The sequence below is a fragment of the Sebastes fasciatus genome, chromosome 24 (assembly GCF_043250625.1).
Source record: "Sebastes fasciatus isolate fSebFas1 chromosome 24, fSebFas1.pri, whole genome shotgun sequence".
In the NCBI taxonomy this organism is placed as follows: Eukaryota; Metazoa; Chordata; class Actinopteri; order Perciformes; family Sebastidae; genus Sebastes; species Sebastes fasciatus.
In genome coordinates, this window is record NC_133818.1 from 15,421,560 (window position 1) to 15,437,786 (window position 16,227).

General features: G+C 41.2%; 1 protein-coding gene across 2 annotated transcripts in view; it reads right to left on the minus strand.

The window, feature by feature from the left end:
* The window catches only part of LOC141762855 (protein NLRC3-like), a 58,910-nt gene that overhangs the window by 31,079 nt on the left and 11,604 nt on the right, over positions 1-16,227 (minus strand). Inside the window, exons 3-6 of one of the 2 annotated variants that reach the window (XM_074626964.1) lie at positions 8,184-8,335; positions 5,325-7,113; positions 3,267-3,440; positions 1,152-1,328 (exon numbers count right to left, since the gene is read on the minus strand). In XM_074626964.1, the coding sequence (XP_074483065.1) occupies positions 1,152-1,328; positions 3,267-3,440; positions 5,325-7,113; positions 8,184-8,335 (2,292 nt within the window). Of the gene's footprint in view, positions 1-309; positions 1,329-3,266; positions 3,441-5,324; positions 7,114-8,183; positions 8,336-16,227 lie in introns of those variants that run through there. The other variant, XM_074626968.1, reaches the window with a different exon arrangement.

Here is a 16,227-nt window from a genome sequence, read left to right on the forward strand (position 1 = left end):
GTTTTGTGTCTTAATTGATTTACAATAATAAATATATACATACATTTACATAAATCATATTTGTCCACTCCCAGGTTGATAAGAATATTAAATACTTGACAGATCTCCCTTTAAGGTTCATTTAGAACAGATATGAAAATTGTGAATAATTTGCGGTTAATCGTGATTAAATATTTTAATGGATTGACAGCCCTAGTAATATCGTGTCGTGTTGTAAGTGTCATCTCTTCCTGGTTTTAAAGGCTACATTACAGTAAAGTGATGTCATTCTCTGAACTTACCAGACTGTTCTAGCTGTTCTATTATTGGTCATTTACACAAAAAAATATTATGATATTTGATTTTCTCCAAGTCACCCAGCCCTAATACATCTAACTCAGACTGCTGAAGCCTCTGATTAGTTTAAGATCAACTTTACAGGTCATTTTACACAGAACAAGACTGTGGATTTAGTCCTCATCTCGTAACACTCAGGTTATACGGGGGTTGCTTCACAGACAGAAGGAATGATGACAGACATCAATAACTCTTTGAATGTACATATGAACATGTGAGTATTGTATTCACATAGACTTGAACAAAATATGAACCTGCAAAGATGTTTCTGATGCAGAATATTTATTTGGTTTTTGCTTCAAATAATTAGACAATGCTGACATGAAAACAGATCACAGTTAGATCTGCTGTCAAAAAGAACGTGGGAATAACTTAGAACCATAGAGACCTCTGATTAGATGGTGTCGTTCATAATCATCACTTGTGTGCCTTTAAGTTGGTGCAATACGTGTTTGTTGAAGAGTGCTGCACCTTTAGACATGTTCAAATAGAGCGCTACAGGAATGAGTCCTAAAACCCAGAAATGAGTTAGCATTTTAGCACTTCCTGTTCCCTCGTCTGGAAGTCAATGGGTTTTTAGTTAGATGCCTGAAATAAGGTCTGTGTTAAAGGTCCAGTGTGTAGGATCTGGAGGTATCTAGTGGTGAGGTGAGGAGATTACAACCAACTGAAGCCTCTCCTGTGTGCCAAGCGTGTTGGAGAGCTACGGTGGCCGACGTGAAAACGTGAATGTCCCTCTCTAGAGCCATCTGGAGCAGAGCCAGTGTGTAGAGAGTGTGTGTACAAACTACATAAACTACAGTCAGTGAACTGACCTCAGAGTCTCCAGTCTACAGTTTGGACTCTTCAGTCCAGCAGAAAGCAGCTTCACTCCTGAATCCTTCAGGTAGTAGTTGTTACTCAGATCCAGCTCTCTCAGATGGGAGGGGTTGGACTTCAGAGCTGAGGCCAGAGAAGCACAGCTGATCTCTGACAACCAGCAGTTCCTCAATCTGAATGAAGAATAAATGATGAAGATAAAAATCACTTTATAATCCAGTCAGATGTGTTCAGGTTTTAAATGTGTAGCTCAACATCACTATGTCCTAATCAATGATCTTCTCCCTAAAATGAGTAGAGTGACTTTGTCATTGTGTTATTGTGGATCATCATAATGTCAGCCTTCTACAGACATCATCCAAATGTCACCACAACATTCATACACCTGTTCATGTCAACACACATCAATAGCATGCTGCTGATCTCAGTCAAGTCTGGAATTAGAGGATCAATATCAAATCAGACTTGTTGGACTTCATTACTTCATTTATTACATGGCCTTCTTCTCACTGTATCTGCTAGCCTAGCAGGTTTATGTCATTTACAGGAAAGGTCCACATTTGTTCAAGTGTGTCTGTAAACAACAGCCACATGTCATATATACATTAAAAGAGTTATTGGTGGCAGTAATCATTCCTCCTGTGAAGTGGTCCCTTCATAACACAACTACACTGTAAGAAATGACTTCACAAGTTCAAGTGAAACTAATATGAATATTCAGCAGTCTGAGTCGACAAATCAAAGTTACAGACTGTTTAGTACCAAATTCCCTCTTTGAGTTACTATTCCTCCTGCAGCTCAACAAGGAAACTGTCAAACACAACATACTGACTGGATACATACTAAGGCTGGGCAATATATCCATATTTTATCCATATCGTGATATGAGACTAGATATCGTCTTTGATTTTGGATATCCTAATATTTAGGGTTGTCAAAGTTAATCGTGTCACATGCAGTTTGGGGCAAGTCATAGTCAAGTCAGCACACTGACACACTGACAGCTGTTGATGCCTGTTGGGCTGCAGTTTACCATGTTCTGATTGGAGCATATTGTTTTATGCTAAATGCAGTACCTGTGAGGGTTTCTGGACAATATCTGTCATTGATTTGTGTCTTAATTGATTTACAATAATAAATATATACATACATTTACATAAATCATATTTGTCCACTCCCATGTTGATAAGAGTATTAAATACTTGACAGATCTCCCTTTAAGGTTCATTTAGAACAGATACAACAATTGTGAATAATTTGCGATTAATCGTGATTAAATATTTTAATGGATTGACAGCCCTAGTAATATCGTGTCGTGTTGTAAGTGTCATCTCTTCCTGGTTTTAAAGGCTACATTACAGTAAAGTGATGTCATTCTCTGAACTTACCAGACTGTTCTAGCTGTTCTATTATTGGTCATTTACACAAAAAAATATCATGATATTTGATTTTCTCCAAGTCACCCAGCCCTAATACATCTAACTCAGACTGCTGAAGCCTCTGATTAGTTTAAGATCAACTTTACAGGTCATTTTACACAGAACAAGACTGTGGATTTAGTCCTCATCTCGTAACACTCAGGTTATACGGGGGTTGCTTCACAGACAGAAGGAATGATGACAGACATCAATAACTCTTTGAATGTACATATGAACATGTGAGTATTGTATTCAGATAGACTTGAACAAAATATGAACCTGCAAAGATGTTTCAGATGCAGAATATTTATTTGGTTTTTGCTTCAAATAATTAGACAATGCTGACATGAAAACAGATCACAGTTAGATCTGCTGTCAAAAAGAACGTGGGAATAACTTAGAACCATAGAGACCTCTGATTAGATGGTGTCATTCATAATCATCACTTGTGTGCCTTTAAGTTGGTGCAATACGTGTTTGTTGAAGAGTGCTGTACCTTTAGACATGTTCAAATAGAGCGCTACAGGAATGAGTCCTAAAACCCAGAAATGAATTAGAATTTTAGCACTTCCTGTTCCCTCGTCTGGAAGTCAATGGGTTTTTAGTTAGATGGCTGAAATAAGGTCTGTGTTAAAGGTCCAGTGTGTAGAGAGTGTGTGTACAAACTACATAAACTACAGTCAGTGAACTGACCTCAGAGTCTCCAGTCTACAGTTTGGACTCTTCAGTCCAGCGAAAAGCGGTTTCACTCCTGAATCCTGCAGCTTGTTGTTACTCAGCTCCAGCTCTCTCAGATGGGAGGGGTTGGACTTCAGAGCTGAGGCCACAACTTCACAGTGAGTATTTGCGAGTCCACAGAGAGAAAGTCTGTGATGACACAAAAATGACAAAATATGTTATTATGAAAGAGGACAGTTTATATTTACTTCATGCATTTGATGACTAAACAGTTTGATATATACTTCTTTAATCAACATTTACTCCTCACATCAGTGGTTCAGCTAATCTTATCTCACTGTTTGACATGAAACAATAATTCTCATCACTCTCTCTCAAACCTGCAGACTTTTAATCTTTGTTTTTCTTTAATCTTGCAGATGAAGAGAGAGAACATGTAGTTACATTGAGGCTTCCCTAATGTCCAGTCTGTCAGTGTGATCTGATCCCAGGTCTGTCTCCACAAAGTTAGCATGAGGCCTTCTTGATTAGAAAAGCATTTTTAAAACTCAGTGAATAAGTAATAATAATACAGTTGATAAAGATGACCTCTCTTTGCTAGCTACCTGCTGCTTTCAGGTTCACGTCCATAAATGGGAAAATTCAGTGACTGCTGCCAAACGGTAGAGAAATTAAACAAATCGCTATAATATTAGACCTGTGCATAATTAAACATTCATACTAGATATTTTGATGACTGCATGGCGTTTTGTCATTAACACTCTTTTCTGAGCATCAAACGTATTCAGCTCACAAACACAATGAATGAACCAATGAGGTTGCATTATTTACAACATAATGACATCAGAAAGATGATATCAGTGTATCAGCATTAAAAACATAACACTGATCTTTGGTTTGTATAAGATCTCTTAAAAAGTCTGAATTCTACCATTCTGCTGTTATATATTCATCAGACTGCTGTTATTGGTGGAAGCTGTGTATTTCCTGTTACTACTCTTCTCTACAGCAACAAGAGAGAGAAACACCAGAGTTTCCTTCTGTGAGTAACAGAATAAAAGGAAAGACTTCAAAACAAGATGATGGAACACAACTTGAATTCATTAGCAATAAAATGCACCATTGCTCGATTCAACACACTCAGGGGTTTTACAACGACTATCTTTGTCTCGTATGACCAGTAGTTTACGGTGGCTAATGCTAGAGTTGGGTCGGTTTTTGGTTTTGCCGGTCCGGTCCGGTCCGGTGTACGAGCTTAAACCGGTTTGATTTTATGCTAACGACACGTTCTGGCAAATTAAAAAGTAGCCGACATCAACAACCTGTGCCGACAGAGTCACAGTGCTAAATCCAGCCTGTATTGCATTACTAATAAGCAATATGACAACGTGATTAACGTAATATTATGATATAATGTTGGTGTATAAACAAGAAGAGGTTTGTTTACTAGGAAGTTCATGTGTTTTTTGGGGTGATCAGACGAGACATGGCAGAGCTGGTCTCAAAGAAAACTAAAACTGCAGCAACATGGCAACAGTTTGGATTTGAAGCCAATGAAAGAGATGAGCCCAAAAACACACGAGGTAAGGTGTAATGTGGTGCAAGGCCTATTGAAAGCAAACCCCAGCACCAGGACTCTGATCCCAGGACCGCCCCGACTCCCCGCCGGATCAGCAAACGTTCTGTTGCTGCCGTTACACCGTTTAGACCCAGCACTCCACCAGACAGCTGATCTTTTGTTTTTTTCATTCGTTTTACCAGGTTCACATGTCGTCTCCATCACCCCAAAACATAAATAAGAAAAAACTGTCAAATGTAACAATTATTAGAAATAAATAGAATAAGTGTTCATTAACTTGACAGCTAGAAACACAAAGTACTGAAACATTTTGAACTCAACATTTGAAACAGCTCAAGAACATCTGTGACAAAATACAAATACATATTTATGTAATAAACACGTGGAACATTTATAAGAATATTATATTTTGAGAATAATTTATAGTGTGTATATTTGAAGAACTAAACTATTAATCTACACTGATCTATAAAGTTAATCACATCTGGACTTACACAGCTTTTCTGCAGTTCCTCACAGCTGGAATCAGTCTCAGTCGTCCCTCGTCTGATGTGTTGTACTTCTGCAGGTCCAACTCATCCAGAACCTCCTCTGACATCTGCAGCATGTAGGCCAGAGCTGAGCAGTGGATATCAGAGAGTCTCTTCTCTGATCTGTTCTCTGACTTCAGGAACTCTTGGATGTCCTGATGTACCGAGTGGTCGTTCATCTCCGTCAGACAGTGGAAGATATTGATGCTTCTGTCAGGAGAGGTTTTGGTCTTCTTCTCCTTCAGGCTGTTGATGGCTCTCTGGATGATTTCTGGACTGTTGTCTGTCTGACCCAGCAGACCTCCTAAGAGTCTCTGGTTGGACTTCAGAGAGAGGCCATGAAGGAAGCGAACAAACAGGTCCAGGTGGCCATTTCTACTCCTCAGGGATTTCTCCATGGCTCTCATCAGGAAGACATCCAGGGTCGAATGAACATATTCTTCTCCCAGGAAGTCCTTCAGTACCTCTGTGTTGCTGTTTGTGTAACAGTGGAACATGTAGACTGCAGCCAGAAACTCCTGAATGCTCAGGTGAACAAAGCAGTAGACTGTTTTCTGGAAGATCACACACTCTCTTTTGAAGATCTCTGTACAAACTCCTGAGTACACCGAGGCCTCTGTGACATCCAGACCACACCGCTCCAGGTCTTCTTGGTAGAACATGATGTTTCCTTTCTCCAGATGTTCAAACGCCAGCCTCCCCAGCTTCAGAAGAACTTCCCCGTCAGCCTCCGTCAGCTCCTGTGGACTCGTCTCATGTCCCTCACCGTACTTCTGCTTCTTCTTCTTTGTTTGAACCAACAGGAAGTGTGAGTACAGGTCAGTCAGGGTCTTGGGCAGCTCTCCTCTCTGGTCTGTAGTCAACATGTGGTCCAGAACTGTAGCAGTGATCCAGCAGAAGACTGGGATTAGACACATGATGTGGAGGCTCCTGGATGTCTTGATGTGTGAGATGATTCTGCTGGACAGCTCTTCATCACTGACTCTCCTCCTGAAGTACTCCTCCTTCTGGGCGTCAGTGAAGCCTCGTACTTCTGTTACACTGTCAACACATGCAGGAGGGATCTGATTGGCCGCTGCAGGTCGGGAAGTTATCCAGACGAGAGCTGAGGGAAGCAGATTCCCCTGGATGAGGTTTGTCAACAGCACGTTGACTGATGACTTCTGGGTGACATCAGACACAACCTCACTGTTCTTGAAATCCAGTGAAAGTCTGCTTTCATCCAGGCCGTCAAAGATGAACAGAACTTTACAGACAGCGAGCTTCTCTGCTGTGACCTTCTGTAATGTTGGATGGAAAACATGGAGCAGCATGAGAAGACTGTACTGCTCATCTCTGATCAAGTTCAGCTCCCTGAACGAGAGCAGAACCACCAGACTGACATCTTGGTTCTCCAAGCCCTCTGCCCAGTCCAGAGTGAACTTCTGCACTGAGAAGGTTTTTCCAACGCCAGCGACGCCGTTCGTCAGAACGACTCTGATGTGTCCCTGTTGGTCAGGTAAGGCTTTAAAGATGTCCTGGCACTTGATTGGAGCGTCATGGAGGCTCTTCTTCTTGGAAGCTGTCTCAAGCTGCATCACCTCATGTTGGGTATTAACCTCTTCACTCTGTCCCTCTGTGATGTAGAGCTCAGTGTAGATCCTGTTGAGGAGGGTTCCACTTCCTGTTTCATCAGTTCCTTCAGTCACACATTCACATCTCCTCCTCAGACGGATCTTATGTTCATCTACAACCTCCTGCAGACCTCTATCTGCTGAAAGAGAAGGACAAAAGATAAAAATAAAGAAGATGTGACAATCTGCTTATTATTTTCATTGCCAATATTGAAGTGATCAATATAAAGTAAATAAAAAAGCAGTAAAGGTTAAACAGTCTAGTTTTTGTGGAAGCATCAGAAATGCTCCTTTTTCTCTCAGTTGGTGTACATGTTTGATTGACAGCAGAGGAGGCGGAGCCTCAGCTGTCCGTCTGCAGCTCTTCATCTAAACAGCTCACTGTGGCTGTTCCTTCCTCAATGTAATATTTAAAACTCACCCACTCATCAAATAATGCAGAATATGTTCATAACTCGTTGTGTGAACATGTTTTTATTTAACAGCACCAATAACAAAAGCCGGGTTTCCACCCAAAAGTTCCAGGGACTTTTTAGTCCTACTACTTTTAAGGAACTAAAAGGTTCCTTCAGTCCACTGTTGTCTGTTTCCACTACGGTCTAAAGACCTGTGAAGATTCAGCAAATTAGTCCTCTGATGTATGAAAAAGCAACATGACATGTGACGAGAGCTGTTGGTGGTTGCAGTAGTAAACACACTCTGCAGTCTGCCGTTCAGTGTGTCGTCCGTTTACTCTAAAAAACACGCTGGAAAAAAATAAACATTAGGTTTTATCTCACTGTGACGACATTTACTGCATGTTGGATGTAATGAATGAAATGCAGAGGAGGAAAGTGAAACTAAGAGCGTCCGTCTCCACAGTAAATCATGTTGAGTATTTGAGGGTTATTTATTTATGTCTCTCTTGTTTTCTCTGTCTTTTTGGCTGGACCGCAGACGGCCAGCCCTACAACCCTAAAAGTCTGTCACTGAGTGATGAAGTTACACGATTGGTCGTCTGAGTGTCGGAGTTTCCTCATTGACCTCTGGATCGTACGCCAACATTGGTGTATGTATATATGTCTATGGCTTGAACGGCCAGTTGAGTGGAGCAGTGCGTCCCCTAGTGTCCTCGCAGGACCTGGTGGGACTTTTATGACTTTTTATATATTAAAAGAACAAGTAGTGTTTTCAGACATGGAGACATCAGCAGACAGATGTAGAGTCTTACTTTGTACAGTGCTGGTCTGACCGGCTGGCTGCAGTCCAGCTCTGGATCTTTGTCCACACTGGGGACAGGAGGAGTCTCCTGATGAAGCAGACTGGTCCAAGTACACAGCACAGCAGGACAGCTGGTCCTCCACAGAGACATCACTCCTCTTCCTGTGAAGACATGTCTTTATAACTAAAAGGCTTTGTTGATTGGCCGATTCTGTCTCAAAGCTCAGATGGTCACAGGGAACAGTTAAAGTGTTGTTACTTTTCTGTTTGAATTCAGCATTCAGTCTGTGATGACAGTGTTCCTTTTATTTCAACTCTCCTGCTTTCATAAACACTAATGAGCTGAATTTTACTATCTGGCTGTCTCATTAACCTCTTAACAATCCAACGGACGATATTCTGTCTTTCAGAGACTGTAGCGGCTCAGTTTTAAAGCTAGAGTGAAGATACTGGTAACATGAAACTATAGAGAACCTAAAGATCCATCGTTACCAACCATGTCATGCTAGCTTGTCTGGAAGAACGCTCTGACCTCCAGATATGTGAATGAAAATGGGTTCTATGGGTACCCACGAGTCTGCCCTTTACAAACATGCCCACTTTATGATAATCACATGTCATAGTGAAGTCAGCACACTGACAGCTGTTGTTGCACGTTGGTTTTCAGAGGGGTCCCGCCTCCGTGGCCGTCCTACAGAGAGGTCATCCTCCAAAGGGGTCGCCCTCCTGATCAGTTTCTCCTGTCTGTCCTGTCCCCGGGTCGTACGTCTGAGTTTTCCTGCCCCGTCCCTGTTCAGCGCCCGGCCGCTAGCCCCTTAATCCCACCTCCGGACTCCCTCCACCCACCCTGATGGAGTTCATAGACTCTGTTTTAGGGACGTCTGGGATCCGTCCCTTGAGAAAGGGGGGGACTGTCATGGTCTTGGGTTTTGGTTGTAGTTTGTTTCCTGTTTTATTTTGTAGGTTCAACACTTTCTACAGCTACTTCACAATAAAAGTCCTCCATTAAAGAGAGCTGATCATGTTCTTAACAGTCTCACGGTCACTTTGGGCAGCTTAGCTTGAGTTAGTTAGGTTTGAACTGAGGTTAGAAGTGGTATAAACAGTGTGGTAGACCAGCAGTCTAAGACACACAGTATGTAACAGTGGTGTCTCTGGTTCAAATCCAGATGGTTTACATTTATTTTTATGTCATTCTGTTTTCTGTCACTTTCTACTGTCAACTATCAAATGAAGGCATGAATGTAATTCAAATATTCTAAAAAGAGAAGTGGTCCAAATTTACATTACTGCCCCTTTTAGTATGAGCAGATAACTTTAACATCACTACTGCCCAGGGATGTTTGTTCTTGACCTTAAGGAACAGCATATGGTGGAGAAAATCTAAGGTCAAAGGTCCACTTACTAATGATCCAAAACTTTCAACTGCAAGCTCTGAATCTTTAGTAAGTGAGCTTAAATTCCCTTCACCATATTCTACATCAGTAGTTAGTTAAAGAACAAACTCAAACATTCAACACGCGTTAGTTTGGATCAGAAAGTCACACAATAACACAAACTAACTAACCGATAGAAGCAGCAGTAGAGCAGCAACTCCTGTGTTCTGAGAGGGAAATTACTGCTTTTGTGAATGAAGTCTGGTGGCTCTGAAGAGAGTGATATAACTATGTGGTCTCTATTGCTCTGGTCTATCATGACCTCTCTATTGCTCTGGTCTATCATGACCTCTCTATTGCTCTGGTCTATCGTGACCTCTCTATTGATCTGGGCTGCGTTCGAATAGTCAAATAATTACGTCCTAACGTTTTTTCCTAACCACTTCTCCTTGACCTCAGTGGAAAACGTCATGATATGTGCGTTTTTCATGTATTTTATGCATACTTTTACGAACTCCTCCTAGAGAGTTTATCAGATCTGCGTCAAATTTGAGTGGTATAACCCTCAAACTACTGTGATGCTAAATTGCGAAGGAATTTTTGATCACTCGAACTGTGATATCATACGTGATGTGCAAAGACGCCATTTTGTCACTTTTTAGGTATGGAACTTTGCGATACTCCTCCTAGAGGATACAAGCGATCCATCTCAAAGTTGGGTAGCAGAATCTCAACACCTTCATGATACTAAATTGCGAAGCTTTTGTGTTTTCGTGAAACGGCGTTCTTGTGGCGGCGCAGCGAATTTTGATGTTTCGCCATGACACAGGATGCTGTTGTAACTTGACTTTACATAGTCCGATCTGCCCCAAATTTCACAAGCTGGATAAGAGTCCCGGCCTGAAGACATATATATGCCATTATGTGTGAAAGTCATAGCGCCCCCTACAGGAAACAGGAAATTGTTGTAAATTGACTATACATTGTCCAATCTTCCCCAAATTTGACATGTTTTATAAGAGTCCAGGCCTGAAGACATATACGTGGTATTATGAGTGAAAGTCATAGCGCCACCTACTGACAACAGGAAATGGTTGTATACTGCCAGCCACCCTCAAGCTTTTGTGTTTTCGTGAAACGGCGTTCTTGTGGTGGCGCGTTGAATTTTGATGTTTCGCCAAGACACAGGAGGCTGTTGTAACTTGACTTTAGGCCGTAGTTTGGTCAAAGTTGTTCCTATATTCATGAAACTTGGTATGCATATCCCACTCATTTTTTCAAACATATTCCTCAATGGGTTTCATTAGCTCCGCCCACCCGGAAGTCGGCCATATTGAATTTTGTGTTTTTCATGTCATTTATGTATTTTATGCATACTTTTACGAACTCCTCCTAGAGACTTAACCCGATCAACTTCAAATTTGGTCAGTAGTATCTTAAGACCTTTGTGATGAAAAGTTATCCAAAGATTAAAAAGTTATCGAACTATGTTGCCGTGGCGTGGCGGCGAATAACCGCCTTTCGCCAAAAAACAGGAAGTTGTTGTAAATTGACTATACATAGTCCAATCTGCTCCAAACTTCACAAGCTGGATAATAGTCCAGGCCTGAAGACATATATGTGGTATTATGAGTGAACGTCATAGCGCCCCCTATAGGAAACAGGAAGTTGTTGTAAATTGACTATACATTGTCCAATCTTCCCCAAATTTGACATGTTTTAAAAGAGTCTTGGCCTGAAGACATGTACGTGCCTGGACCCCCATGGCCCGCCCCTAACGCCGACATTGCTGACCAGACGAAGGTCTCCCATGAATTCCTGCCTCAGCCTCCCGCCCACGGCCGGAGGGAACAGGGGATCTCAGAGTTTTGGTCGGAGACGATAACCTTTCTCTCTGTGGAGCCCCGTCACTTCACAAGACACGGAAAACCTCTGTTGGTCTGGAGGAGCTGCAGCAGTTATTTCTGCACAAACGTCCACTGAACATTCACTAGATATTCTCAGAGCTAAACTAACTCTTCTGCAGTGTGTAGTGTGCGCGCATGCATGTGAGAGTGGAGCGAAAGAGTGAGAACAAGCGCGGTGTGTGAGTGAGGGCAGGCAAAGCAGGCAGAGGAGCAAAGGAGCAGAGACTCCGGTCCTGGAGACCAAAGCTACGGTCTCAGACTGCAGCCAACACTGTTTAACAGACGGGCTTCACTATATAGAACTTTGTGGTTTTGGTCCTTCCGTGTAGTTTCTGTTGGAGTCTTGTCTGAACAGCGTAGCCACACGTGAGCGCGCATGAGACACCGACCCGCAATGATTTACACGTGTAAGAAGTTACAAACAGTTCCTTTAACTTTTATTAATGATACTATTAAAGTCAGAGAGAGACGGAGAGTCTGTCTGTCAGCAACAAACGCGTTTTACATTATTTATCGTCATTTCCATTCAGTCACAGTCACATAATTCCTGAACGTCGGGTTTGATATGAGTTATATCATTTACATTTTCCCTGAAACATTCAGCCTAATAATTTGGTCTCCAGGACCATAGTCTCTGCTGTACTCTGCTCCTCTGAACTGTCTGCCTTCACTCAGCTGTATATTGTACTTATTATTCACATATACTTATAGGCAGGGTCTGAAATTAGCAACCGCCACCCGCCAAATGCAGGTAAATTGTTGGCGGGTAAAATTGGCAGGCCATCCGCCATTTTGGCAGAAGAGTAAAAAATGTAAGGGGAGGGAATAGAGAACAGACTCCTTATTGTCTGATTCCTTGGTATCTCAAGCCTCCGTGACTACTGATTCCTCTGTATTGATAACCTTCCACAGTAACGCGTGCACAATGACGCATAAGCACATTGTATCATGTTGCTGTTTGTTTTGGACCGTAGACACTGCCTGAGGGACGCACCCTGTTTTTTCCTTGATAATGCAACACTGTGAACAACAAACCTGTTGGCCAGGAGGAGAGTTAGTAATGTTACCTGTTAGCAGCTGGTGGGCAGCACAGTCCTGCTTGGTTAAATAACAGATCTACTAATGTTAATGGAGGTGCCATTAGGCACATTAGGCATTAGGCAGTTGTTATTATTATGTGGCGTTCAAACTCAAGCTCAGGAAAAATGACTATTGGTAAATTACGTTATCATCTTGTTCAAATGTAACCTCGTAAAATTATGTTTTTGGCGAGAAACTTGAATAAATCCAGTTGTTTGAAGGAGATGTTTTCACAGCAATATAAAATAGATAATAGAGAGGGAATTACAGTATGACCTGTTTAACATCCTAACACTAGCTCTCAACAGCTTGCCAAGATTTTTCTAATCAAAGCAAATATTTAAATAATCATAATCATTTGAATTGTGTGTTTTTATGCAAACAACCCCTATAGATGACAATAACAAAGTACAGTACAGTACTGTGTACAGTACCCTCCCTGCCCCGAAAAATAGGGCTCCCCGGAAGCCACGGTGTAATTCGAATATTGTAATTTACCATGCATATAATGTTTTTTGTGTAAAATATATTGAACATTGAATGACATCAGATCTAAGATGTTATTATACCCCCGTAAGTAGTTGGGGATATATAGCGTTCCACGTGCCCTTCCGTCCGTCCGCCCGTTCACCTGTCACATTTTCGTGTCCGGAGCAAAACTATTTAATTTAGGAACTTCAAATTTGGTATGATGGTTGACAGTGTGGTCTAGTTGTGCCTTTTGGGGGTTAGAAGTCCACGGTGCCCAAACCTTTTTTGAGTTTTTCCAAAATGGCAAAACCTTTGGTGTTACTTTAGTAGGGATCAAGCAGTGAGCGGGGGTATCTGAGCCATGCTCACTTTTGCCTTGTTCCTTCATTTGGCGCAGAGATTTCAAAAGTGGCAGATAACATTTCTGAGTGGCAGACAAAAAAAAAGGTACTTGTTTGCCACAGTGGCAGGCAATGAAAAAAGTTCATTTCAGAACCTGCTCATAGGTCATGGCTGCTGGAGTCGGACTACTTGATGTCTTTTGCACAAATAATTGCACAGTTCACTGTACACAGAAGCTATAATCTAAAATATTAACGTGACGCTTAAGAGGAAACAACGTCTCATTTCTCTTAAAACATGTGACTTCCTGTAAATTTAGTGAAGGCTGCTTCAAACTGCAAACCGTAGCTTTTAGTCACCGCCCTGCTGCTGCTGCCACCTGATCTCATCTACAGTTTGATTGTAATCTGAGTTCACATCAGTGAAAAATGTGTCTGAACTGGTCTGACAGCTTGGATCAACTTGACTGAGGTTTATTTTTAACTGTTAAGACTCAAGAGTACAACAGAGTATTAGGGCCACAATGAGGAAACAAATAAATCTTAGATTTTTAGAATAAAGTCATACGTTTACGAGAAAAAAGTCGTAATATTACGAGAAAAAAGTCATAATATGAGAAAAAAAGTTGTAATATTATGAGATTAAAGTTAAAAGATTAGAGATATTTAGGTAGCTGGTTTTGCCACACCTGATGTGTTTAGTTTATGCTTCACATAGACAAGGTCTTGCATGCAAACTAACCATCTTTTCTAACCCACTGCATTATCTTACACACATTAAGATCAAATACATAAACTTGAATTAGTTTTAAATATAAACATACACATTCTCAACCCCCACATCACACCCCCCTTTGTCCTTTCTGAGCACATTTGCTCCAAAAAAACAAAGAGGCAAGGAAATAACGTCTAACTTGTGCGTGCAGTGTCCGATGGTCACTGAAATGTACGGGTGTGTCGACCGGCGTCTCGCCAGTACCCCTGACGTGCGGTAAGGTGCGAGGGCCCGTTCATCGCTGCTTGCAGCTTTAATTCATTCTCTTTGTGTCACCAACAGTGTGTTAAACTTCACTTAGTAAATACATTTTAGTAGAAATTTAATATACAAACACACAATCAACTAAATCATGGCATTGGCATGGCATCACTTTGTTTTATATCATTCTGTATCTTCCCAGTGGTGTTCCTTATGTATTCAAATCTGAACTCTACGTACGTAAGTTTTAGCGTCAAAATGCTGTTTTCCCTTCAAGACCTTCTCCCATGTGACCTGATGTAGGTTTCTACATGATGACACTGCTACATGTACAGTATATAAACATCCTTATAGTCAGTGTATTAATACAGTAACTTAGATGGCAGTCAGCGTGCTCCCAGTCAGGAGAAGCAGACAGGAGTACCGGCAGGAAGCTAAGTGATGTACTGCTGTGGACGCCACGTTAGTTCAGATCAGAAAGTCACACAATAACACAAACTAACTAACCGATGGATGCAGCAGTAGACCAGCTACTCCTGTGTTCTGAGAGGGGAAATGACTGGTTTTGTGAATGGAGTCTGGTGGCTTTGAAGACAGTGATATAACGGCTTCAGTTCCCGCCAGAAAGGGCTGTCTGATGGAGAGGTAAAGCAGAGAAAATATTCTAAATATAGCGTACACTTAAACAAATATATAAATATATATATATATATATATATATTTTTCTTTTTTAGGTGGCTATAATGTTTTTCTGTTGCTCCTGTCCACCGCCGCTTTGCCTCGCCATCAGACAGCCCTTTCTGACGGGGAACTGAAGCTGTTGTATCGCTTTCTTCAAAGCCACCAGACTCCATTCACAAAAGCAGTAATTCTACTTCCCAGAACACGGGAGTATACGTACAACCCCACTTCAAAGAAGCTGTCATAACAGCTGATTTTAGGAGAAGTCAAACCAACACAGTATTTTGAGGACTAATGTGAGAAAATGAATTACACATTTGAAGCACATTCTTTCACATTTTGAATAGTTGTAAATCTTTACAGTGACTTCAACGTTCAGGCAGAAATATGAATATTTTCTTGAAGTGTAAATTGTGAAATGGAGGTTCTCAGGTGTTTTGTTACAGAAATACAATCAGTAGTTTGTGGCTCTAAAACCCAGACTAAGATCCATCTTAGTTTGAAACAGTATCTGCACTAATAGTTCTGCATCATGAATATAAATCTGTTAGCAGAACATTTAGTCTTCATCCTCAATGCATCATCATCCATCAGGTCAGTGCACAGTAGAAACAGTCTCTTACTTTGTGTCTGAGGGTCCAGGTTCATTACTGAAGTTTGGAGGAATCAATATGAATTAAAGCTGCAAGCAGCGATGAACGGGCCCTCGCACCTTCCCGCACGTCAGGGGTACTGGCGAGACGCCGGTCGACACACCCGTACATTTCAGTGACCATCGGACACTGCACGCACAAGTTAGACGTTATTTCCTTGCCTCTTTGTTTTTTTGGAGCAAATGTGCTCAGAAAGGACAAAGGGGGGTGTGATGTGGGGGTTGAGAATGTGTATGTTTACATTTAAAACTAATTCAAGTTTATGTATTTGATCTTAATGTGTGTCTGATAATGCAGTGGGTTAGAAAAGATGGTTAGTTTGCATGCAAGACCTTGTCTATGTGAAGCATAAACTAAACACATCAGGTGTGGCAAAACCAGCTACCTAAATATCTCTAATCTTTTAACTTTAATCTCATAATATTACAACTTTTTTTCTCATATTATGACTTTTTAACCTAAACTTATGACTTTTTAACCTAAACTTATGACTTTTTTCTCGTAATATTACGACTTTTTTCTCGTAAACGTATGACTTTATTCTAAAAATCTAAGATTTATTTGTTTCC